The sequence below is a fragment of the Merops nubicus genome, unplaced genomic scaffold (genome assembly GCF_000691845.1).
Source record: "Merops nubicus isolate BGI_N331 unplaced genomic scaffold, ASM69184v1 scaffold18715, whole genome shotgun sequence".
NCBI classification, from domain to species: domain Eukaryota; kingdom Metazoa; phylum Chordata; class Aves; order Coraciiformes; family Meropidae; genus Merops; species Merops nubicus.
Window position 1 is genome coordinate 19,896 of NW_008610482.1, and position 26,931 is coordinate 46,826.

At 36.4% G+C, this 26,931-nt stretch overlaps 1 protein-coding gene across 1 annotated transcript in view; it reads right to left on the reverse strand.

Moving 5' to 3' along the window:
• Positions 1 to 26,931, reverse strand: part of UBE3C (ubiquitin protein ligase E3C) — a 70,733-nt gene that overhangs the window by 10,921 nt on the left and 32,881 nt on the right. The window contains exons 15-19 of the mRNA XM_008940938.1: positions 26,423 to 26,510; positions 23,483 to 23,580; positions 21,463 to 21,595; positions 17,953 to 18,200; positions 5,003 to 5,215 (exon numbers count right to left, since the gene is read on the reverse strand). Coding sequence (XP_008939186.1) covers positions 5,003 to 5,215; positions 17,953 to 18,200; positions 21,463 to 21,595; positions 23,483 to 23,580; positions 26,423 to 26,510 — 780 coding nt within the window. The remainder of the gene's footprint in view (positions 1 to 5,002; positions 5,216 to 17,952; positions 18,201 to 21,462; positions 21,596 to 23,482; positions 23,581 to 26,422; positions 26,511 to 26,931) is intronic.

The window sequence follows — 26,931 nt, forward strand, 5'->3', positions numbered from 1 at the left end:
TATTATGCCATAAAAGTTAAGAAGGCTGTAAAACAGAAGACACAATATAGTAACTCTTGGTAGCAGTAAACTACAGAAACTGTCAATACAGTTAACTTTTTACTCATTCAGGGTTTACACAATTTTTTAAAGGAAGTATTATACAAGTCCCACCCAATTCTAAATGTCAGGAATGATTGTTGAAGAGTTCCTTTTCAAAAAAGGCCACAACACAATTTATTACATCTTAAAAAGGTTTATCAGCTTGGTTTTTATCCATCCAGTTTTCACCACTAGATGGTGCGAGATCACAACACAGGCTACACAGGATGGGCGGGAATAGAAAACTACCCAAAACGTTCAGACTTGTGGCAGCACTTCATTTTCTATTTTGCAGATCAAAAACTACCAAAAAAAAAAAAATTAACTTGTTTCATTATCACAACGGTATACTTTAAAAGCTATGAAATCATAAATACTATGCCCAGACAAAACCACAGATAACTGGATTTGATTTCATACTCAAACTATGCCTTTGAAATGAAGGGGAAATAGCAAAGTGGGGATAGAAAAGTCCCGTAATGTTAAAAATCTGTACAAAAAGGCACTTTGCATTTATTAGTACTGTGGACAGAAGAGTTGTAGTAGGCTTCTGACTGAAGGTTTGATACACTTGGAACTATGGTTGCAGGTACTTAGGGTTTTTGTGGCTATAAATTCAATTCTGTTTCTGCAGGGACGTATTGAAAAAATGCCATCAACTTACATTTATATTCTTATTTTAAAGAAAATACAGATTGTTTGAAAAAAAGCAAATCTATTTTTTGTATGGTTGGAGTTCATGCGAACAGTTCAGACAATCACTTTGAGCTACATCTACTGTTTTGAACATTAGCATAATAATGAAATAAATACACACCAAAAATCAGGACAACAGTGATTAACAATATTTGTCAAGCAGAATTGAGGATATTTATCTTCTGGCTTGTTGATAATTTATCACACAAAGTCGATATGAAATGTGATTACAGGCAGAAAATGGCAAGTCTCTGTCGGCAGACAAGCTTACTGCTAGCTGCTGCTCACACAGATTGGGCAGTGGCAGCTGCTTCCCAAGCTAATGGAGAAAAGAGGGAATATTGAGAGATTAAAGTGGGAAATCTTTTAGTAAAGAATAAGGGACCTGACATCTACATATTCTTTTTTTGTGTATGCAGATCTTCACTGTATCTCCAGTGAAGTTTCCAAAAGCACGATTATAATCAAGAACACTTATAAACTTGGGTTTAGGATAGATGAAAATATTTTATCTTTCCTTGTGGGCTCTGATCACTTTTGTTCACATCACCCCTAAAGATTTTCCTCATTCTGAAAGTAAGTTGATAAGTTTTCTTTCTCTCCCTGTCATCTGCCTTCCAGATGTTCAGGCAGGAGTTCCAGGTAGGAGATTACATTCCAATGCCTAAGAATGCATTTGCTGTAAGTATTATAAATCTGCCTGAGAAGGATCAGCCTCAACTTAAATATTTTGCTTCTGAAAACCCTCCACAATCATTCGTCTAAGCCACTATATCCTAGTAAAGAAGTTGCCAAGACAGAAACTTTCAATTATTTTTAAGGCTTCAAAATCTTCTCTCAAGGAAATTTATAGTCCAAGAACTGTCCTTTAGTGAGTCAACATATTTTCAGTAATAGCAACAGCTTTCACATCTGTTTAAAAAGCCAAAGAAAGTGTCCCAACACCAACTTCTATCCTATGTGGATTTCACAGAAACTGCTGCCATATACATTATAGAGCTCTTCTGTGGATTTGTGCTTCTACGCTTTATTTATGGAGTCTTCTGATTACGGCGTCTCCTCGTCATACTCAACTGTTCCAACCCATGCCTTCTCAACAATCAGCATTTGAGAGGACTTGCTGGAGCAGAGAATCTAACAGTTTTGAAGGAAGAGGAATACAGATTTGAATCTTTCTCTTTCCTCTTGGACAGCCACAAAGCTCACCTTCCTAACTGGGAGAGAAGGGGAAGGAAAGTCTGAAAAGAGGAGGTATTTTCTTGAATTTGTTAAACTAACACTTACTCTAAGCATTTTATGACCATTTCATCACCATCTAATCTACAAGGTAAAAGGAAAAATATAATCAATACACACACCTCCTTGAAGGCACCTCTAACTATAAGCTGACATTCTTATGAGACTTTTTTACTGGCCACCATTTTATGCAGCAGATCAAACAGCTAAAATCTAGGTTAGTACCACTGCATTAGTTCTTTATCAAAAGCTAAAGCTGTTTGGGGTTGGAAGATAAGGTTGATGGCAGAGCTCCCCTAATTAGCAGGTCTAATGTGCAAATTATTAAGTACCTTTTTCAACTTCTGGTGAATGCACTTTGACAATAGTTTAATGGGATCTAAAAGCACATTACAGGATTGGAATCAATACACTGATAATAGAATTTCTACCTTCTACTTCTGACAGAGGCAATAGAGCTCCTTTCCAATGTGTCTTTCATTGCAGATAATGCTCCTGTGCCACAACTGCTGGATGGACGCTGTCATGGAGACAGCTATTTACAGCAATAGATTTATGATGCATTTATTGGGCACTAATTTATTAGACACTAAAGTGGTTGTTTAGCTGAAAACTAGAGCTAATGTACATACAGCGTAAGGAGTGCAAATTAAGCTCTTTTCCCAAAGTGAATTAGCCTTACCTCGACACAATTAATTAGTATGCCATGGATACATGAGTCAGATACCAGACAAAATGTATTTATCCATAGGAGGTTTATTAAGGTAATGAAATGAAGTATAAAAAGTAACTTATTGCATTAGAACACAAGATGGTGACAAGAACCAATTAGTTCTGTTGAACTACACTAACATGTAGTTTAATTAAAAGATGGCTATTACTTCACAGGTATAGTGTTCTCTCTCCAAGTACAAATAGAGCAGAACAGCACCACAATATTTAATTTATGTTTCATTTAGTTACTCAGAAACTAACTGTTATATTTAATCTTCCTCTTAAGGTTATGCTGAAGAAATCAGGTTAGCCATAGCCCTCAGAAAACTTAAATTAGGCTTCTTGGCAAGAATATACATTTTACAAGTTTTGCTGCGGTAGGTAGAGGTGGCAACACCTCTAACTTGGATCTCTTCTTATGTTATTTCTGATCTATTTCTCTTTTCTGTGTCCTTCCACTTTACTTGATAAGGTAGGTTCTAACTTGGGTGGCTCATTATTTTTGAGGGCGTCCAGATTAGAAGTATAGAAACCAAAAGCTCTCCAGAAAGCATTAGCTACTTTTCATTTTTAATTAGAGCCTAAACTGGATTTATATTAGCTGTGATCAGCAAAACGACTGCTTCAAATGAATGACTTCAGAACACTAACAATAGACTTGTTTTTTCCCCTTGAAAACCCCAGGCTGTATTGGAAACTGCCATCCTGTGTGCTGTGCAACCCAATAACAAAGTACATGAAAACTACAGAACTCAGTTCAGAATTAGGCACCTACAGCACATGCTACAACAGAGCAGCACTGCTGTACAGTGCTGTGCAATACAGTAGATGCTCCAAGAATGTGACTTTTGATACATCTAAATCACGTGCTTCATTTGAAGTTTGAGTGTTTTCTAAAGACAGTGCAGCTCAGAAGTTTTCATACAGGAAGTGTAACCCAAGGGAAAACTGACATATAGCATGTAGTTAATAAGAAACATTACTTCTAGCAGGCAACTGTTGACTCTCTTCTTCAGTATGATTCAGGAACCCCAAATCCGAGGACACAATTTTCAATTTGTAAGGCAATCCAGGTTTTAGGATCTTCCAAAATGACAGGAAATGGATGACAGAAGAGTAATGATAAAGTCCAAGCCTGATGATCTTAAAGCAGAAGTCTTGGACACAAAATTTGCTGTGATTTAAGCAGCAGTAATGTACTTGACCTAACAGTTCCCAGGACTAGCTGCTGCACAACAGTGGCGTGGCTGCTCCTCTGAGTTGTCCACAGTCTCAAGCTTCCCTGCCAAACAGGGACCCAACCCAGGAGAACTGCTTAACCCCTTTCACAGCCTGCTTATTCCACAAAAAGCAAGACTGAGTTCAGATGCTGCTTCATGTCACAGCGTGGTCAGGTCTATTTTTTTTATGCAATTATTAAATACCATTATCAAGTATAAGTAGACCATAGTTATAAATCCACAGACATGAAAGAGGAAGCTTGACAAAAGACTGTAAGGAGGTTAACTGTATCAGCATATTGAGGCACACTTCTCAACCTCTAGTGACATTTATTTTCTACTATGAGCATGAGTGATTTTTAGTACTCGCAACAGAGCAAATAAAAGCCATAATCAAATTATATAGTACAATTGTGTTGAAAACTCATACTTAGGGACCTAAGTAACTGGCCGTAACTAACTGCTGTTTAGAAGCACTTGATACCCAGTTGTCTCCCCTGACTCAACTGATATCTCGGCCCCTAACAGAAATAATAATAATTTTTAAAAATTAAAATGAGAGGCCTAACTTCAGGCTCTCTACTTTGAAAATTACAGCTAAAGGAGACAACACTTATCTCACAATAAAGAGTCATTATTTAAAATAATTCTGATTTCTAACTCTGATTCTAAAACCAGGCAGTACTTCTATACTTTACATATCATCTAACTTCTGCAATTATTTGTAGTGCAATCAAAGAAACAACGCAAAATATTTTGTTCAAGAAATAATCTTGGGCAATAGAACTTTTCATGTATGACTGTTAGAAAATAATAATTATCGTTTACTACTTAAAAGATCAAACCTTTAAGTCATCATTAAAAGTTATTTAAGCACATGATTAGTTATTGTCTACACCAAATACTGAGCGAGAACCTGTATGATGCCTCACAACACACAGCACCTTTGACAGTTTTTTACTATCACTTTTAGATTAAAAAAAGAATTAATAGGGGTAGTAACAGTTCATCAGTCATGCAGCACACAACAAATAAACACCAAAAGCCATTCTTACCTGTGCTTCCCCAAGGTCATTATTTACCACAGTGAAGTTTAGTCCAAGCTCTTCCACATCTCCTTCATAGCTCTTGAGAAAAAGCAAATTTTTGTACATTTCTGGATCTAATGAAGCTAAATGATGAATATCAACATCAGCACTTGTCCCCAGTAATTTTGAGAGGAAAAAACTGGCAAATGGCAGCTCCACGAGCATATTTTCATAAAGAGCCTGAAAAACAGAGCAATTACAAGCACATTAGCACAGTTTACTGTTGTACATACAGGAATTCACAAGGCTAGTGTCTGTTTCTCCACACTGTGGTAATTCCTTCTTAACTTGGTGCCTTGATAGGTCTTCTGGTATGACAATAGCCCAGACATTGCATGATTCAAAAATATTTATCTGAAGTTTGAAATTTGAATACTCCTGTGAAATACCAAGCTCCCGCATCTTGCAAATTAATTATGAGGTGATCTACAAGCTAAGATCGCTGCTTATCATTAATCTTCTTGTCTGAAGTATGATAGCAAACAAGGAGCATATCAATTGCATTGACTGGTAAGAAAAGCAAAGTTTGCTAAAGACCATGCAACTGCATCACAACTGCCTTCCCAATGTTCGCATTGCTACTTCTCTTAGCATCGGCACAAGCAGGATTTTTCCCTTCATGCCCATTGCTACATGTACAGCAGTGTGCCTCTTAAAAATAACTATGTGAAACCAATGCATTTTAAACTAATCCTAATAAACTCTCTCTTGCATGTCATACAGATTCATCACTGCTTGGTTTTGGTGAATTCTACTGCCTAATGACATCACCAAACCATCCCAACTCCCAAGCCAATAGCTTGCCAGTTACAACCGTATCACACGTCCAATCCTCCCTAGGCCTGGCACTGTTACACCTGTTAGAAGTTACTGAACCAAAAATGAGCCTGACCATGCTTATTGCAGGGGGGTTAGACTAGATGACCTTTGCAGGTCCCTTCCAACTCAATACATTCTATGATTCTATGCAGCACTCATGAAAAATGTATTTTTACTGTAAACTGTTTCCTTCAGGATTTTCAAAAATGCACGGAACTCCAGCAACAGCACTCTCAGCATGACTCAGATCTACTGCATGACCATATTTTGATGGAATGCAAAGCAACTTTGCCTATTTTTCAGTTACTGAGGTAACAACCTCTTGTTGATTGAAAGGAAAAAGTACTTATGGTATCTTTCAAAATAGGGCGCTAGAAACTTCATAGCTGGGAAGCGAAAGCATGTTATCATGCTTTAGAGAAAGCCTACATGGATGAAAGAAAAATAAAAGAATGTTGTTTTAAAAAAGCCATTCCTGAAACACTCTGTGTGTGCATAGCCTTTCCCATTGTCCCGTTTGCCACATCAGCATCTCAAACAATGACAACCAAATCCTTACAGTATCATTAATATCTCTGCCAGGCTGAACAGAAAAGACATCACCAGTGTAACATCATTGCTTGTTCTTCTTTTACTCTTTAATAGCAGTGTTTTAGCATTACTTAATTCCTCCATAATCTGCTGCAAGTTTAGAAAAGGAACCACAATGAGCAAAAAAAAAAAAAAGGAAAGAAAGAAGAAATGTAGCTGCAATCGCTCAATGATATTCCAAACAAAGCCCTGAAGGAAAACATACACAATTCCTTAAATTTTCAAAGAACATTTCTATAAGGCAAGTTAGACCTTGCAGAAAGAATCGAGAATAACGAGTTCAAAGCCAAAGGGTGCATTATATTTAGAGCTGTATGATTTATTCAAGGTGTAGAAGTCGAAATCCTCATTTGTATAGTTGACTTTAAAAGCAAACTAGAGGGATAAATCATTAATTTGCAATGTGTAAGGTCAGTGTTTGCCGTTCCTGCATTAGTAACAATAAAGCCATTGTAATTCCTTAAATATATCAAAGCTACCCGAATTTAAAATAGAATTCCATCTATGACTCATAAAATGTAAATGTAGAGGTGTAATTTTTTACACAAGGCAGGTTTAAGCCTTTAGAGCATTTAATATACAAGGACTAATAAATGATAGCACTAAAAACTATGATCACATCAGCTAAATGGATTATAAATTAAATTTCCATAATGTATGCAACTGAAATACAAATGTAGACATAAATCAAGGTATTTTCTAAACACAGGTTAATTACACAAATTCAAAACCTGTCTATTTTTTATGCAAAATAATCCACTTAGCATTTTTCAAACTGTTCTTAAGTCTTAGCCACTTGCAACACTTGATCCTAGAAGCCTATCAATAATTCCTTGTCAGGAAAAAACAGCAATAGGTATATTGAAGAAACTTGTATGTTATTTTTCAAGTGTCTGTCTTTTATGAGTGTTTATTGCTAGAAATTGTGCCAAAATGATTTGAAATAAAAAGGATTAATTATAGTAGAAGCTTTTTAATATAAGTGAGTGCAGCTGCAATGCAATTAATGCAAATTGTGATGCTATCAGGAAAATAAATGTGAACAACATCACTGGCTATTTCTGTTTGCTGCCAAATAACTTCAGTAATTTACTACATTAAGAATCAATAAAAAAATAATGCATTTCAAATGCATCACTATTAATCTTCAGGTAGTTCCAAAGTGAACATTTATAACTTCATCTAAAAACTATATAAAGCATTTTTAAATAAACTAAATTGTGCAACTTGAGAATAACTTTAATTATTCCTTCTCCTAGCTAAGTGATTGCTGTATTAAAAACAAAGTATTTTTGGAAACAAGACAAACAGCAGTGTTTTAATTAGTTTGAAAGTCACACTATCCTAATAAAGTTTAATTAAAATGTACTAAAACTCTGGTAAATAAAAAAATTCTAAACTTCATTTTTGCTTCAAAGAGGTAAAGTACATCATTACAGCTCTAGCACTGTGCAGAGATGCTAAGAAATGCTGTGTACATTGAATAACGCTAAATAAATGGAAAATCTCTTTTTCAGTTTCCATCTAACTTCTCTGTTTTTCAGTCAGCACAAACTGATCAAACTACCTGTTGGTGCCAAAAGATGTGACTCCATCCACTCAAGCCAGTGATGGAGCAAATCAGCTTGCTCATTTCGACTGGGTTTCTCTGCAAGTACAGCAGTTCTACAGTAGAGATTACAGGAGCATTATAACATGCTGAGTAAGTTTCAAAATCCGCAGATTGTGTCATGCTCTGTTTGCAGTGTTGGGTCTCCACTTTGAGGGGATGGGTGTTGGTGGACATGGCACGGCCACTGTTGAGCTTTATTTCAAACAGGAATCGAATCCAGCTCACAGCTCTGGCTGAAATTGGGTAGGAACAGCAAAACCATTTGTTTCAATGGGAGAACAACCTTAGAGCAGCCAGCTGCCCATGAAAGTCCACCCTGATGGGCAGTTTTCTTACTACAGCTAATCTAATGGCCAAAAGAGGAGATTCACTCCTTCCCTCTTTTCCCTTGGTGCATTGTCTTGGGGCACTGGAAGTTACCCCATTTTGAGCTGCCTGTTGAACTCTCTGAACTGGCCTTCTGCAGCACCAGTATAAAGGAGGCAGGAGCCCAGCACCAGTGACAGGCAAGGCAACAGTGACCACCACTTACACAGGTACCCAGCTGTCAGATCAATTAGCTGCAATATATAAGTATATTCTAACAGTGCAGCTTCATATGTATTTTAACACAATATAAGGTTGCACTGTCCCCACAGAAACAATCCTCTTTTTTTCCTCCAGCAGGCAATGGGCAACAACACTGATGGGAGAGACCAGCTTGCTCTTGCAGGGAAGTGGCTTCATCTGTGTGACCAAGTCAGAAGCCACTGTTCATACACTGCTTCAAGAGATCAAAGCCAGCAAGCTTAACCAGTATATATTTTAAAACTAATCTCTTCTCAAGCTTCAAGTACTCTCACCCTTTGGCAAGTTCCCTTCAACTGTTATGGTTGTCACCTATGGGACCGATGCCATTCTATGATCAGTTCTGAGAGTTCATGTTCCTGAACTTCTTATCTAACAAGCTGTCTACTTGACTTCATTGTCTCAGTCCTGCAGTCCCATAAGCTGCAACTGATTAAAATAAAGCAAAAAATCTAGATAGGAAGTCATGAAAGGAGCAACTGGTGTTCAAATGTAACACCAAACTCCTAGCTTCCAGCGTTTTGATGGGGTGGGGCAAAGATACCCTTTAACAGAGCCTATACACCTCTGCCTCCTCAGAAGGCTGGGAGTACTGGCACTCTGCTTTCACAGAAGTGCAAGCTGCAGAGACAGGCTTGGGGCAGGAGATCAGACTGAAGCAGAGACAGGGATGTCTGCAGCAAGGACAATCACACAAGCACAGTAATGCTCACAGGGTGATGCATTCCTAGTAGCTAAAAGGTTATGTTTGCTGCAAGGGCCAACTTGGATTTCCCAGCACTATTTCAAACTCCTCTAGGCTAGGGTTGCTCTTTAGGCAAAGCTAAGGTATCTTTAGATAACCATTAAAATAACTTTAAAGCTTCTGAAATAACTGAAAAAAAGCCAAAGCAAACAAACAAATCTGGTTTTCAGTAACAGATTCTTTTGGTACTCTTCATCCCCAGCGTTTCCCCAAATATCTCAAGAAGCCTTGCTAGATTTTTTTTTTTTTTAATAAATTATTAAAAGAAATTTCTTCTGGTTAAAAGGCCAAGAGCCATTGTTTCACTATGGAAAAAGTAGTAGACAGTAAAAGGAACTTCATACACCTCCCTTCCTGTCTGTGTGTGAATGCCTGTAGAACATACCTGAAAATTAAAACCAAGCAAAATAACAGCAAGCCTACTGTGGTTAACAGCACACAAGGAACACAGTCTGAAGTGTTCCTCTTAAATAATATTAGCTAGTTGCAATTACAGTACGGTTCAACCATAACTGATTGTAACATGGACTGGCCACAAAAGCCTTTATTCAGTGACAGAGTGTAACTTGGTCATCTGAAGTCAAAAATACTACATTCAGATACTTACAAATATACCAAATGCATTCAGTAAACACTTATGTGGGGCAATAAGGAATGGTTCTTTAAGGCAAGCAGCTTTCAGAATACAGCCATGCAATTAGCAGCTGTAATATATTATGGAAGAAAGATCTCAGCTGGAAGGACAACAGAATACAGTACATAGTAAGAAAGGAAGAAAACTCACACAGTTCTCTGGGCAAGGAGGACTTTTTTTTCTCCTTTTCAACATATCATCTGATTGGGACTATACATGGTAACTATCACAGTACTGTTTAAGCACTACACGGTCACATGAAGTTCAGGTGTGACCCCAAGATTTAGGAAACAGTTCTTCAGAAAGAAAAGACTTTGTGCCATGTTTTAAAACCCAACAAAGCTTAAAGCTAGTCTAGCCATTTCAGAAAAATCAGCTATATGTAGCAGAGGTTACACCAGTATTACAACATACCGAATAAGGTTCAAACTGTAAACAAACTCACAGAAGAATTCACAACTAATTCTCCCTGTGAGGCTGCTTTAGTGACTTTACTTAAACTTTCGGGTCTGTAATTATTTCTCTCATTATTTCAATCAAAATCTTTCCTAAGAAAAATAATTAATTAGTCATTGCTCCTCCTTTCCATTAATCCTTTACGACCCGGAACTGTATTTCAAAACCAGAACAACGCTCAAGTCATACCTCTAGAAAGATACGTGGCTTATGGGCTCAGACAGTAGATGGCTAGGCTTAAACTCAGTTATTTTCCTAATCAGCCCCCAAGACCATAACTCTTTCAATTTCAGTAATTTTAAACAGTTACTATTAAATAATACTTAGCACTTACAGAGTGCGACAGATCTTCAAAGCTCTACAGAATCATTAACAAAAATGATAGAAAAATAGCAAAAACATTAGAGCTTCCTTCTACCTTATTATTTATATCCTAGAAATATCTCACACTCACAAAACCTTTGAGGCCAGCAAAGCCTTTTCTACCCTAATGAAAAAGAAAAAAAAACAAAAAAATAAGGTACATTAACACAGACACATTTTTAAAGCATTTTTAAAGGTAGCATTAGGCGATTTTAGGATAAAATAATTTCTTACAGAATACTTAATAACGTGCTTTAAAGTGAGTAATGCCAAACTGATCCTGTTCCTAACATCAACATAAAACTAATTCTACCAGGTGAATGTCACAATGCAGCACATCTGCTACGAGTCACCATTTCTCAGTTCTCTGAGCTTCACAACAGCAGAGACATGAAGATGTACTCTTATCACTGTAGTAATGGATCATCTGGCACATCACCTTCCCTGTATGACTGAAAATTCACAGTGCACTTTTTGTTCAAATACTACATGGCTTTTCTGTGTTTTAAAAAAAGCAGGAGTCCAAAATTCCGTAGCTAGATGCCTGTAATTAGGCTTCTGTGAAAGCTTTACTAATACCCCTTGCAGTACTGCCAGTATCCTCAGGAGTTTTCTCTTTATTTTTTTTCCCAGAAAAAAAAAAAAAAAAAATTAAGCCTAATGTAAATTGGTTTTACTTCTGATTTGCCACTCCCAGGGAATTTGAAGGTCAGAAAGTACAAGTTCATAGAAGTCCCAGAGATCTGGGGTAGAAAGACTCAGATGGGAAGGGCCTGCCTGTCAAACTTGGTGCGGCCCGTGTAAATACCTGAAATGGCTTGTGGGGGTGTGATAAGCACAAAACCAACTCATGATTGACTCATAACCATAAAAATGTAGGGATCCATTTCCAAAGACTCCACTGGAGCATATCAAGTATAATGACCTTGAGTTAATTTTTATTTCAAAAATGGCAATTTCCTAGAATGTTTATTACCAAAACAGAGTACTTCAGAAACATTGTTACTTGCCGTAAACCATCAATTCCTCAGCTTGGTACTTTCTGTTTTAACAAGAACAATTATCTCTCTAACTTATGCCATGTATTTGACAGAAATTGCTGTCAATGTCAATTGGGGAATTTTGAGGGATGGGAGAGGAAAGGACTAGAGAAACCTCTCTATGTACTGGGTAACTGGTAGTTATCATTCACTACTGAAGTTGCAACAAAAGCTTAACAGACTTTTCTCAAATTTAAACATAATTTACTAAGAACTAAAAGGGAAACAGCTCCTCCTTAAAGTTCCAATCTTCTGAAAAACTGAAACATATTTACTGCTACATAACCAACCTCTGGATATGCTTCTAAGACAAATCTATATTTTAATAGCAGTTAAATTAGTCATTTTTGAAGACAGTTCTAATTGAATAAAGAATTTCAGTAACTATTCCAAACCTAATTGATTGAAATGGATGTAGGTGTTCCCAACTGTGAAAAAAGATCAGGATACCATTACCACACACTCTAACTGTTTATTTATTCCCTGTCTAGGAACCTGATTTAGAGGCAATAAAATGCAATCAGTACACAAACCAGAAGTAGGAATCATCTGCTAATGGAACTTTTAATTGAGGAGTGACCACTGACATGAGGTAATTCTTTCCATGCAAAACTCCTTGCAGAGACCTCTATGCACTTTATCACAGTAAACAATCACTAACATATGCATTAAAGAAAATTTAAATACATTATGACCCAATAAATATCACAGCCCATCAATACACACTTTTCCTTCCTAAAGATTTAGAGTTAAAATACCACATTTGAGTAGTCTTTTAGTGCTAGACATATATTTACAAGGTTAGTACTAACACAGCTATCTGTAATCAAAAGATAATTGGTTATGTTAAATGAACCAGTACACAAAGGAATTGTCAAGCTGAATAATCATGTCAGAAAATAGATTCAGATGAGTTTACATCTGCATTCATAAATCACAAAATAACTTCCATAAGGTATCCATTTTGCTCTCTTATGATTGTGTTTCTGCACTGTAAATGTATAATTAAGAGTGTGGCACTTTACATGGTAAATTCCTGTTTTGATTTCATCTCAGATGATTCAGGATTTTCTGAGACAAATGATCATCAGCTCACTTGCTTTTAAGCAAAATGCTGAGTCTACAAAATTATGTGCAGGTTAACTGAAATTAATAAAACAAAACAGTTTATGGAAATTACCTCCTCTTTATGTCAGTATCACTAATTCCACAGCTACCTTTCTAGATACTAGTAGTATAAATTGTGGCTGCAGCACAAATCAGCTAAGAGTGTACTGATTTAAATGAAGCCAGAAGTGGATCTTAATTAAATAGTAAACAAAGAAAAAGGTGATCCTAAAAATCAGAAGGGGAAAAAACCCAAACCACGAAACCAAACCAAAAGCCACTCTTCAACAGTCACAAGAAACAGAGGAAAAGCAGCAGCACCATGCCTGATGCACCAGCCTATCAAACATTCAAGTGTATGAAACCCAGTCATTCTTCTTGCTTTACCTGTACAAACTCTTGGTGCAAAATGGGCACGCAAGTATGTTACTAGAAATATTTGCTTGGAAGTTTTCACCCTGTATGGGCAGCTCATTAATGATTTAAGAGTTCAGGATCTGATGCAGATCTTGCTGTGATTTAGATACAGCCCAAGGATCATTAAGAGCTACTTCAGTCTTTCAGCAAAACAGATCCTGCAGACACTGCTAATCCTGGCACGGTACCTTCCAGCCAGGAGCAGCATCTTGCACAACAAATGATCTATCACAGCTCTGTTCAAAGTTACAAACGTCAGCCACAAGGCACACTCTCTAAGGTACAGAAAAATAATCTAATTGACAATTAATGCTCCCACATTTACTACTAGGGTAATAAAATTTGTATTGGATCCTCTACTGCCCTTCTAATGTTTTACAAAAAGATGTATTTTATAACTTTTATCAATTATGCACGTTTGACAATGTAGGTGCGTGCACAGAATAGTCTGTTCTACCTTAAATCAGTACAGTAACCTATAAAATGTCACAGGAAAATAAACTTAAACCTTCATCAATATAATATGCACCAGGCCACACAAATTACTGTCCTCCTATGTAACATTAAATATTAACAATTATACCTAGATTATCTAATCTATCCATCATCAAAACAATGCTAAAATGTAAAATAAACACATCATTTCTGCTCAGTCTTTTCTTCTTCTATCAAAGTTCTTTACTTGGATACAGGAAGGAAGGACTCATTTCAAGACAGACACTCAAAACATTTTGTTCTTTATATTGCCTTCCCAACCATTTAAGACAAAAGTTATGGCTTGGTAAAACAGATCTAAATCTTTCAGGAAAACTGCTGTGTCTTCCAGGGACTCCAGGTTCTATCGCTTAGAAAAAGAGACTTAATATTGTATTTCTAAGGTAGTGCATATGTTCTTCAGCAACATGAATCCATGGCTGACTAGTGCTCTTCAATACACTGGAATAAGGGAAGAGGAATAGAGATGGAAGAATTCAGTGTAACCGAGAATGCAGAGTGTATTAGACAAAAATCTCTAGTGTCAGAAAGAGTCACTTTGTTAAAGGTGCAAAGACAGTCACTGCAAAACAAACTTGCTAGTTATTGCATGTATTATGTCAAAAAGCAAGAAGAGGAAACAAAAAAAAATTCTAAACTTTCTATGGACTTCCTGATATACTCTTAAACTAATGCTGACACTTCAGGAAATTTAGAGAAATTATCATAAGAATTAGCTACTTGGTCTCAAATAATTCCAAATGCCAAGAAAGTCCTTTTCCACAACATCTGTTACATTAACATCATTGAATAAACACAAATGTAAACTGGAAATGGAGGAAAATAATATGGCATACAAGAATGACTTTAGGTCTGCACATGGTGAAGTTCAGATTTTAATTCTCAATCTGTCACTTTTCTACTGATCACTGTTTCTGTTTAAATGGTTAACCAGCATTTCCCTCTTTACAGGTTTGCTGCAGACTATTCAAGAGTCAGCACAGAAAAAATCCTCTATTTAAGATTCTCAGGTGTTGCTTCTAAACTCTCCTTCTCTGGCTACGCTGCTTGAAGTTTTGGCAGTCTGTCAAAATACCAACTCTTGTGTACTCCTGAGCCAAGTCCACTACATTGCCAAAGCTGCAGAAGGGAAGTCTGCATGTGGAAAGATTTTTAGTGCTTCCAGAACAATTACTGCATGCAGAAAGGAAGCTAAAGCAAACCAAGTGCCTCCCTAAAGCCCAATCCAAACAAGAGAGCAAAAGGATTACAACGTTCCATCCATACTTCTAGGACACCACACTGGAAAAAAGGACTTCACTTTCCAGACAAGACACCAAAGAATTTGGGGCTAGAACACCTCTGTCTGAATGTCCCCCAACAGCCCAGGACACCCTCATCTCTCAAGCAAAGCCTGGGACTCAGTAAAGTCACTGCTATGCTTCCAGTGAGTGAAACCAAAAGGTTCAAGTTTCAAACCCCATCAGTGGTGGGAGACTGCTACCAGAGGTGTGTGTGGTAAGCTGAGCTTTTTCTTTTAAGGAAGAGAAAGGAAAATGCTTAAAAGGCACCAATGTTAACATAATATTTACATTACAGAGCAAAGTCGCAGAAAGTTGAGAAATGTAAACTTTGGAAGTGTTTGAGTAGCTGTTGTTTAAGCAAACTCATTTCTGCTTTCTTTTTTAAGAATGATTTCAGACAACATATACAATTACACGATCCCATGGTGTTATTTCTACAAGGCCTTCTGCTCATTCAGTGACCAGAAGAAGCTGCATGGATAGCCATGCAGTTTGTATAGCATATACATTTCAACTTCTTCACTAACTACAAAAATATACCCCAAGTAGTTGTTAATTTATCTAGGCTTAAAATAAATTTTTAGATACAACATTTTTAAAGGTAAATTTCAGATGTTTCTACTTCTGAACTGACCAGTTAGCAGAAAAGATGTCAAGCTGTTAGAAACTTCCTGAGGAGAAGAAAAACTGAATTAGGTGTAAATCTATGGTACTGAAAATTAAATGCATTTGGATATTAGTATGAAATGGTTACCAAGAGACAGAGAACTTTTATAAATTATTATATTTTAATGTATTTGTTTTCTGATAACATTGAAACTTCTTACGTGAGAGTTTTTGGTGGCAGCGCTCTTTACATACTGGTTTCCACAAATAAGAAATTGCTGTGGATGTCTGATTGCTTCCTTTGCATTATATCTATTTTGTTTACAAAGGGGCTTTTAATAATCCACTATTGCTCTCAAATAACCCTGTGCAAAGCATAAAATGGACACATTTTTGAAAACGGGTGAGTGAGTATTCAATAACTTAACCAAGATCACAACACTGGCAGGTTTTGAATAGTATGGTCGTGCCTTATCTTTCTGTTTAATTCATCAAGTCCCTAAATACACTACTAAAAAGGTGCCTGTGCACCTGGGCAGGGGTAATTATTAAGTAACACTGTCAGTTCTTACCTTATGTAAACATACTGCAAATACAAAAACAATTTATGCTTTCAAAATGTTAAATAATAGATCCTCTGATTTTAAAAAGACAGAACCAAAGCTATACTTGTAGTACTCTATGGGAGATAAAACACATTTTGCAACTTCTATCGTTATGCTAATATTTGAAATTCAATTACAGAAGGCAATGTGTTGGTTTGACACAGGGAATGAAAGATTCAAAATTACAATCTTTTTTATAATAATGTTTCAAACCTTCCCTTGACAATTGAGCCCTGCCCCATTTCTAGATAAACGCTAAACATTTTTGGAGTTAAGTAACTTCCTCACAATATCACAGCAGTATTCACTTCCCCACTCTAAAAATCTATAGATGCAGAAAGAAAATGAAGCCTCGGATATGTAACATAGGTCATAATTACAAACTGTTCTATTAGTACTGAATCCATCTCCCATGAAGAGTAGAAACAGCCTTCAAGGTAATTTTATTGAAATGGCCGATTTGAAATGTTCATTATTTAAGAAGTTTGGATATTGCAATAGCTGGGATGCATTAGCAGAGAATTTGCCTACAAAGTGGCAGTTTAATCTCAATCAGTTAACTGGCAACACAAAAGAACAGTGCTCTGTTTCAACAACTCAGGTTTGCCAACAACATCCTCTTAAACTGCTTCCAGCTACACTGGAAGGACATCCAACTATATGTTAAATCTCCCTGCAAGTCAGCAGGATTTTAGCCTCCAAAATAATTCAGGCAGTTAAATGGGACTTCTACATTTTAAATACCTTCAGTTGTAGATAGCTGAGTACCAATCAATACGCTTTTTTCTGAAATTAAACTTGTATTCCAAATTTTTTTGCACAACTAGTATCTTTATAGAAATTATTTCAAGGGCTTGCTTAGAAGGAAATAGCCTCAGTACTAAACTTGACCATAAAAGAAAACGCAATGTAATAGATGTCTGTAATGTTTTCTCTATTTTTTTTCCTTCATCTTTTCATCTAGCTCAACAAGCATGTATTAATCTACAAATGTTCACAACACCAAAATATCAAGCACTAAAACTCAAGAAAGATCCAAATTGTATGAAAAATCAATCAGAACAAGTGGAATTTAATTTGTATGTGGCTCTTAAGTATGATAAATGCTCCTGGCAAATTTTAAATATTAGCAGGAATTGTACACCTCAAAACTAGAAACCGTTTGTTTCTGAAAATACTAATTTCATATGTTCCTAATGATGAAAATGTAACTGCAGTCAAATTCTGGAAAGCTCCAGGGAAAAAAAAAAAAAAAAAAAAATCATCATAAACCGAGGTATTGGTTTCAATCAACTTAACTTTAAGCAAGAGGATAAACAGAAGTAGATATATGCACATTTCACTCAACTGGCTGTCAGGGTTTTCTCAAACTATCTGCACTTCTCAAATATGTAACTTATTAAAATTAACCAGAAAGTTACATAGAAATTATGTTCAGATCTAATAACTCAAAGCTATTTTTCCTCAACTCCAGAAAAATCATAATTTTCCCATCTAACCCTATCTAAAAAGAAAAGAAAAATAGCTAAATAATTTCAGTACTGCTGTAGTTGTATACTATACAACACTGGTTTTACCTTTCCAAGCATTCTTCCAAGGAAGTAGTAATGTCGGGCGTAAGAGTCTCCAACAAGCATCTGTGCAGCAGGGTTAGGGTAAAGAAGTCCCTCATTGGTGGTCTTAAAAAATCCCTGGTTAGGGTTAAATCCTGATTTAAGTAGTTCATTCAGAAATTCTCTGAAAATTCCACCACCATCAATACCAGCTTCATCAAGACCATGTGCATTAAGTAAGTGAACACGGATGCGCTTTTTTAGGTCAGGTTCTGCAGAGAAAGAGAGAAAAACTCAAACGCAACCATTTTAATTTTGTTTGGATAAAGAACACATTTAACTACACATACAAACACATCTACACAAACTTTATATAAAAAATTGAACTCGTAAATAGTAGCAAAAATCTATTACAGGCTTGACTTTTTGAATAATCAGTATGTGAAACTAACATTGTATGAAGTGTCTTACTTTAAGAGTCATCAAAAGATGGAGTGGGAAGACACCAGGTAGGGGGAAGAAAAAAAATCCTACAAAATATTTTCAAGAAGCCTATGAATAATTAAAAAAGTCTATGTCTATAAAATAATGTGAATGCAAGGCTCAACTTTCTCCTGTCTGCAGCAACTGTTGATAAGCACCACATTCCCTTAGAAGGGCTGACTGTTAAGCTACACCACTATATATTATTTGAAATTGAACTTAATATTTTTCTACTTTGGACTCGTTGCTATATCATGTGTAATACCAGTGAGCACGGTGTGATAAAGATGGACGTGTTCTGAAGGTAGGTGTCCTGCTTCTTTCTCAGAAGGCAGCTACTTGAGAAAGCAAGCACGGTTTAGTCCTTGAACTATGTGTACATAAGAGGGAATGAGGACCCTTCTGCTCAAGTCACTGAAGGATTGATTCCAAAGGTCTAACCAAATGCAGAGCTTTTATGTCAACCCTTGCATTGACTACGGTTGTCCTAGCAAAGCAACCAGTAACAAACTATCTACTGCTTCCATGTGCTACAAATGCACATACTATGGATAGACAGCTGATATTCCTGAAAATCTTCAGCACCTTGTAGCAACAGAATTTCTCCTGAATTACAAGAGTGTGCTACACTCTCCCCTTAGCAAATGCCTCTATACCTACTAGTAACTTCCTATTTAACATTCGGATATTTCTAAAAATTACTTATTATTATAGAATCATAGAAGAGTTTGGGCTGGAAAGGGCCTTACAAGATCATTGAGTTCCAACCCGTCTGCCACGGGCAGGGACACCTCCCATTAGACCAGGCTGCACAAGGCTCCATCCATCCTGGTCTTTAACACCTCCAGTGATGGAGCATTCACAATTTCCCTGGGCAACCTGTTCCAGTGTCTCTCAGTTCTTCAGTCAAGGGCAATGGTCTCCTGCACAAAACAAATCTGCTGGTTGGAACTAGAGGATAGCCATTTCTAGCCACAGGTGCTGCAACAGCTCCACTCATGACCATTCAGAAAGAAAAAAAGAAACAAAACAACACTGGCAGAAGAGTGTCTCAAGCATATAGCCACACTTTGTCTAGAAACTCCTGAGCCACTGAGCGCTAATGTTGAAATTTTTATATGTGGAGAATGTTGGTTTAGTGCTTTTGGGGGCTTTACGAAGAAAATCAGTTATTTGTCTCTTCCTCTGTATACTGACAGCCACATTTATAGCAAGAATGAAAAAAATGATCCTAAAACAAATTCAGATGTCAAAAGAGGTGACCAGGTAGAGGTGACCCCAAGATAGTGCTACCCCTGAAAAAAGAGTTCAGTTTTGTTACTCATACAGCTAAAATGTATCTCAACTGTTACTGGAGTGCACTGGAGGCTGTTATGGAATACTCTGAAAATTCCAGTCATGGGGGAAGGGAATAGGTAAATGTTTGCACATTAAGTGTATGACAACCACATAAAAATCTAAACCTACACAAACCAACCTAGCACATTTATGCTCCTCCAAGCTTGATTTCTTAATGATCTCACTTAAGGTACTATGGAAACGTTCACTTTGAACAGCTCTCTTCTCAGGGACAGTAGGTGAACTGGATGTTTCCTCCAAATCAATGTTCTTCGCTCTCTCCTGATCAATTCTAGGACCACACCTACCATCTGTTCAATCTCCCAGATTGATTTTAATCAATTCAGTGTACAGACTTGAAATTGTGTCTTTTGCAATTTTCTGGCACTTCTCTTCTGCCTTCCCACATGGTGCCTGACCCGCTCCAGAACTAAAATGATTTCACAAAATTTATCACAAAAAAAAGTCCAGCTTTTTTTTTTAAAAAAGGACCAATCTTTTGGTCTTGTAATTTAGTCTTTATTGTCTTTATTTAGTCTATATTCTAAATAGCACTAGTGCTGCATGAGTACAGTCCCAGATAGCACTGTATATATATGTTTGTCTGTGTATACATGTGTAGACAAATGCACTGAAACAGATTTTTGGACTTGAATGGCCAACTAACCACCATGGCTTCTCTATACCTGTAAAGAAGACAGAAATCTTCACCTAGAAATTAGTCTACTTCCAAATCCCTTGCTACAAGCTTATTAGGTTCTCCCTTGTCACTGTACTATGAGTAATACCATTCCTAGAGAAAGGCTGAAAACATTATCTACAAATACATACTACTGATCATCCTTTAAAACTTTCAATAAACAGGAGAACTTAATCTGCACTTTAAAAAAAAAAGTAGTCTATATGTATCTCTCTTAGGTAGTTACAGTTCTAAGAATTTGTATTTCAGTGCCTGTGTTTATCTATAAATAGAATAGTATCTTTAATACTACCAGAATAAAGAAAATTAAGAAAAGGCATGATCTCCAGTAATTTCATACAAGCCAAAAATACCAGTGTCTCTTGGTCTTCCTCTCTAAACCAGGCAGTTCTCCAGGAGCTTATGTGGCACAGCAAGTGAGATTCACATGGCAAATCTCAAGTATTTGGCAAATATTCTTTTTATACGCAAAAATACAATATAGCTAATAAGGAGTTTATTTTGTCATGTTTTATCTACTTTGGAATTTTGGCTTTTAGAGCAGCTGCTCTCACACAAATTCACATCAAGGTATGATTTAAATTCATGTGTCAAAATACATCCTACTACATCCTATCACTCCAATGTGCACTGCTTAACCTTATCAGCCACTCTGTACCCAGCAGTTCCTGCACAGTCTAGATACATCTGCTGGCACAGATTGCCAAAGCAGATGATAGCTAATGATAGATAAATAGACAAAGTACAGTCATTTGGACATAAAATGGGAAGAAAAGCCTCAAAAAAGTAGGCTTGAACTAAAGAAGGGTATGTTAAAGAGAACAAGACTGGAAGAATCAGAAAGAATGTGGATGAGAATTACTTTATGTAAAAATGAGGAAATTTATATAAACTTTCACATCTCAGAGGTAATATACTTCTAACATTCTACTGAAGTAAGCAAATATGGAACTACATGGAAAGAATGACTAGGTGTTAGAAATGAGCTGATGATAACTTAATTGTCAACCTACCATTTTCAGGAGAAAGTTTATCATAAGCATCTTCATAAATATAATTTCTTCTGATAGTGACATTAATGCCATCCAAAAATGGCCCATCTCCTTGAACTTCCTGCTTATCAGCATAGATTAGTCTTTGAAAAATCTGTTAAAATGAGTGAAAAAGAGAAATCATGTCACTGGATAGACCTAAATATTCAATGAGAGATGGTTATGCACTACAATTGCTCCTTCGAGTTGCTTCTGGGCAGTCCCTTTCAAGTGATTTATCTTCCCTCCCACTGAGCTGCAGAAGCATAATACAGAGCCATGTCCCAGGGGAATGAAGGAGAGGGGACAGACATGCAAAACAATTTTTTGTTCAAAGATATGATCCCCAGTTCTTTCTACATCTCTTCTACACACAACTAGCTAGAAAGAATAGGCTGAAGGTATATCTCAAAGCAAAATTCTTCATACAAATCAGATTCATTACCTCCCACAGGTAAATATCAGGCTGAAAGGTGCCCACTAACATGCCTTAAGTCTAAAGAGAAAACATCCCCCCAGGTTAGAAGGCTGAAGAGCCTATCACACAGCTGGACTCAGAAATCGTTTGGAAGAATATCTATTATATGGTAATTCAAGGTAAAATCTCAGAAAGAAGCCAGAAAGTGTAAAGACACATGAACAACCCACACATGGAAATGGCATTGAGCCGTATTACCACATTAAATTACAACATAATAGATGGCAACTGGTTGAAAACAAAACAAAAAAAAATTAAAAAAAATTTCAAAAAAACACACATGCAAGATCATGGCAAGAGATCATCTTCCTTTATTGCATTTTGTTTTGCAGGGGCAGTGGGAGACTCCAATGGATGTTGACTCTCACTATTACACTAGGAGGACTATACTTGGTCCAAAAAGCAATATAAGATCTAGTCTCTGATCTATAAAAGTTCAGTCTACAGCTTTATCCTCTCCAAGCTTTCATCCAATTGTTATTTCAGTTCTTGTGATAAAAAAACAAGGTTCTCTGAATTCCAGAAGCTTCACATACACACATCCCAACATATCTTTAAGAAGTCTGCACAAAATGGCTAAAGAGTGACACAGAGGTCCCTGCTTGAGGCCACTTCCAATAGCTTCCCTCTAATCCTAGTGCAATACTGCCATACAGTATTAACTTTTTTTTTTTTTCTGAAACAACTGTTTCACAGAAACTTGGAAAAAACACTCCTTTTCTACCCAAGCTGTCACTGCCTTTTCTGACAAATACTTTCCCATGGAACTATTCTTCATTCCCTTGATGGTGTCTTGCAACTTAATATTCCAAGAGAATTCAGTAAGCAGTTTTTAAGTAACTGATACTGCTGACAACAAATGTGGTTAGTTAAATCAATTGTGCATAACAGAATAATAGCTTTAAAGAAAAAAAAAGATGCAAATTGAAATTGTTAATAGAACTAATAATTACATATTTAAAAACCACAAAACATCCAAAAGCAAATCCAATAGTACAAAAATCTTGAGTGTTTTAAACTACATACTCTACGTTAATATTAAGTTCAGCTACTCAGCTATGAATGCAGAAATTTAATCTCTAGGTGTTATTTTCCCAAAATGGACATGCAGCATCTCATCCTGAGTAAATCCACCCACTGCACAAGACTCCAGTCTTGACCTTCCAATCTGTTCATTACAGATACACAACTAGCTAGTGCTCTGCTTGCCACAAGAGGGTGCAATCCTGTAGATCTCTCACTGAACAGGGCTGCAGTTTATTATGAACATGCAACTGCTCTCGTGTATCATGAAATACATGTTTCTAATTTTAATGCAGTTATTATAAAGGTTACTGTAGCTAGTAAAAGAAGAGAAAAGTAATTAACTCCAGCTCTTCAGCTGACACAGGAGTACTGAGGAAAAACAGTATGGCTTGTCGTGTCCTTCTGCAGCTAAACAATCCAGTTATGTGCTCCTTTTACACTTACTGAAAACAAAAAAAATAAAAAACCCAACTGAATAGTAAGTTAAAAATTAGGTACCTTCACTCTTTCTTCAAAAGGTACTACAAAAGGTAGCTCTGTCAGAATTGCAAGTTGTCGTTCTTCAGATACAGAAAGAGGTGCTGGTTCCAGACCCACTTAAAATAGAAATAATAATCTTTAAAATTTTGGAAAGAACATTTTTTAAAAACAGTTTATCTTGTATTAAGTGACTCAATTTACTTTCTGTAAAAATATATACATTAAAATACTTCATATACTGAACAGTCACTCAAAGCCTTACCTTTCTTTAAATATCAGTTTCTACATGCAAACTGAAATACAACTAGCAAAAACACACTGAAAACAAAATATATATAAAAAATATTCCTGTAATTTTTTATTTAATTCAGAAGGAAAAAAGTTATGTTCTTATTATTGACATTTTAATTTTTCTATTAAGAAAAAAAAAAAATTAAAGAAGAGAGATAAGCAGCTGCAAGTAATTAGAATTGTCATTACAGTTTCAAGTTTTTCCTTTGGCTCCTACCTGTAGTGACCAGCACCCTCCTGCCCTACTGCAACTGGACATCAGTGTTCTGTGGTTTTGTTTGGGAGGGGTTTTTTCTTCAGTTTTGTGTTGTTGTTTTGTTTGGTTGGTTTTTGTTTTTTTTTTGGTTTTTTTGTTTTTTTTCTTCTTCTCCTCAAAGTACTTTAAATGGGGATATTTTAAGCACCAATCTAACATGATCTAACCCAAAATATCACTATACTTGATGTATATTCTTTTGGGGCAGATTTCAACATTGCAAGTCTTTGGAATTTCTGATAAAACACTTATCTGTGATCACCTTTAGTTTACTTAGTAAACATTTTTAATTAAAGTCAATGTACGCAGCCTATTAAGCTAACTGTTAAAAGCATTTTAAATAAAAAGTGCATGTACAGCAAAGGTAAACTACTACATGACTTCGACAGTTCAATTATTCCAGTCAATTAGTCAATTTTATCTGCATTTCTCCATCACAGCTTCTTTCTTTAAAGAGAAATATGGGATGGAGTCATCAATACTGAGGGCATTTAGAACTCAGGCTCTGCCATTTAAGTAAATGAAAAAGCACAAATAAACATGACCATATGTGATTCTGCAGTACTCGCATGCTAATTGGCTTTAACCCATATGGAGTCAAGAGGGATTAAACAAGTCTTGCACACATTGTTACCTGCCTTGTTTTCACACATTCATGTTGTCTGCACTTCTTTTAGCCTGATTTTGGATGAAAACGAGGTTTATATAAACACACTGTCATATTCCCTCACCATCTCACCTCCAACACACCTTTTGAGCTAACCAACTGAATTTTAACTTTGACAGAGAATAGAAGATTCAAAAATACTAAGTTTTGTGAAAAATTCCCTTCTCTGTCCAGTGGGAAATTCCTTTAGTGACCTGACTACAGAAACAGTGAGGAGAGTTCAGTTATCTGCTCTGTTCTGTTTGTCAGATAGACTGGGAGCCAGCAAAACGAGGGCATTTAGCTGCTCTGCATGGGCACTCTTCAACCACCACCTACCCGAACCAAGGCAACTGCTGAAATGGAGGGAAATGGTGTTATCACAGGAATGAAGACTTGAGAGAGAGAACTCAAGATACTGTATGCATGAGGGGAAGGAGACTGGTAGTCTAGTAGCATGGGGGAGAATCAGGAAGTAATAACTGTGGAACAGGTATGACAGTGGAGAACATCGAGACAGTAGAGCTGTCAGAAGCAATGTTGGTCAATAGCAGAAACGGCGATTACTGATGTAGAGTCCATAAGTAACACAGGATTCAGACCTGTTGAAGCCTGGAAACTTTTGCTCAACATCTGCTTTTAAGATTTCATATTATTAATCACTAAGAAGAGGCAATTTCCAAAGACAGAAACTAAACTAAAAAAAAAAAAAAAAACCTTGATTCAAAATTTTGAAGACTATTTACACTGGACCAACTAGTTGTGATCTGGCAACTAGGCTGACTTAGATCATCATAGCTATTCAAATAAAAAAATACCATTACAAGAAGTCCTAAGGTTTCAACCCTGGACAAAGACCTTGATTCCATGCAACCCTATGGCACAGTTCAAAGGCAGTACTGCCTTCTCTAGGTAATCTACTGTATAGATACTCAAGCAGATCACATCACTTGAAAGAGGGTACTGACTCTTGTAGATGAGTCTTTTCGCTACCTAAAGGTCCCATTTTTAATTCATTACTACATCTTCACAAGTATTAGTAAGGTAATTTTACCTGAGCGTAGCAAGGTAGAATTCTAGAATAGCGAAGCTAAAGAGGTATGAGAAGCTGAAGGAAACAGACTGTCTTCATGAGAAAGCACACAGGCACAACTAAACTAGTGTAAATTTACCCTGATTGCTAAGTTGGTCCAATTCTCTCCTTCTTTGGAAGTCCCAGAAAGTCTAGATATTTTGAGAAATTCTAGGGGTTAAGTTTCTGCCTTATCTAATTAGAGACAATATTTATCAACAGTAATTATCACTTATCATGGTACACCTAAAGCCTGTTCATTCCAGTTTAATACATAATAAAGAAGTTCCTTTATAGTACACAGTAAAAGCAAAACCTCAGTGCTTTACATCATCTGCACCTTTATTAATTTTGTATCTTAGACCACTGCTTTTATACATATTAATATGTGTATTTTTAAAACCTATTATTTGTCCACCTGATCATCTCCCCTCACCAAAGACAGAAGCTTAGGGAAAGCTGTTATACATTAAATATTCTAAGACATATACATGTGTGTATACAAACATACATTTTTTTAAATATCTGAAACAAATTTATGAAAGATTGCCTTGCTTTGGGCTATCAATAGGACTTCTATACAAAAAACTCAGCTGAGCTCTAGAAGAGGTACATTTTCTTTGCCTAAGGAAAACTGTTAGTGACTTAGTAAAGCAAAATTTCCGTAGTTGGAAGTGGTAAGTTGTATCTTACCATCCAAAGTAGACTGCAACGGTCCTATTCTTCCCATTCTTCTGACTCTCCAGACATGTCTAGCAGATGGCACATACAGTTGTGTAACCTAATAAATTAAGAGGAATTTACAGTTAAATGTTATCTAAGTCTATATTACAATTTACTATTACATAGTAAATGCATAAAACTGTCACATCCAAGAGTGTATCTGAATGCCCAAGTATCTTCATTTCTAATCACTCCTCCTTATATCTGCCCCTTAAAGCTGAGCTGCAAAATTAACATCATCATATAAAGCCCTTGTATCGTTCTAAAGTACAATCTTACATTAAATGCTGGTATTTAAGATACTAGAGAAGCCAAGTTTGCATTTTGAGATGTCAAATTCCACTACAGAATTGGTAAGCATCACAGTTTTAAGGCTCCTACTACCAAAAATAAGGTAACTTTTTATATCCACTACTAGTAGAAAATAAAATGCAACAAAATGCTACCAGATTTTCAGTTCTCCTCTGCTATAAATGCAG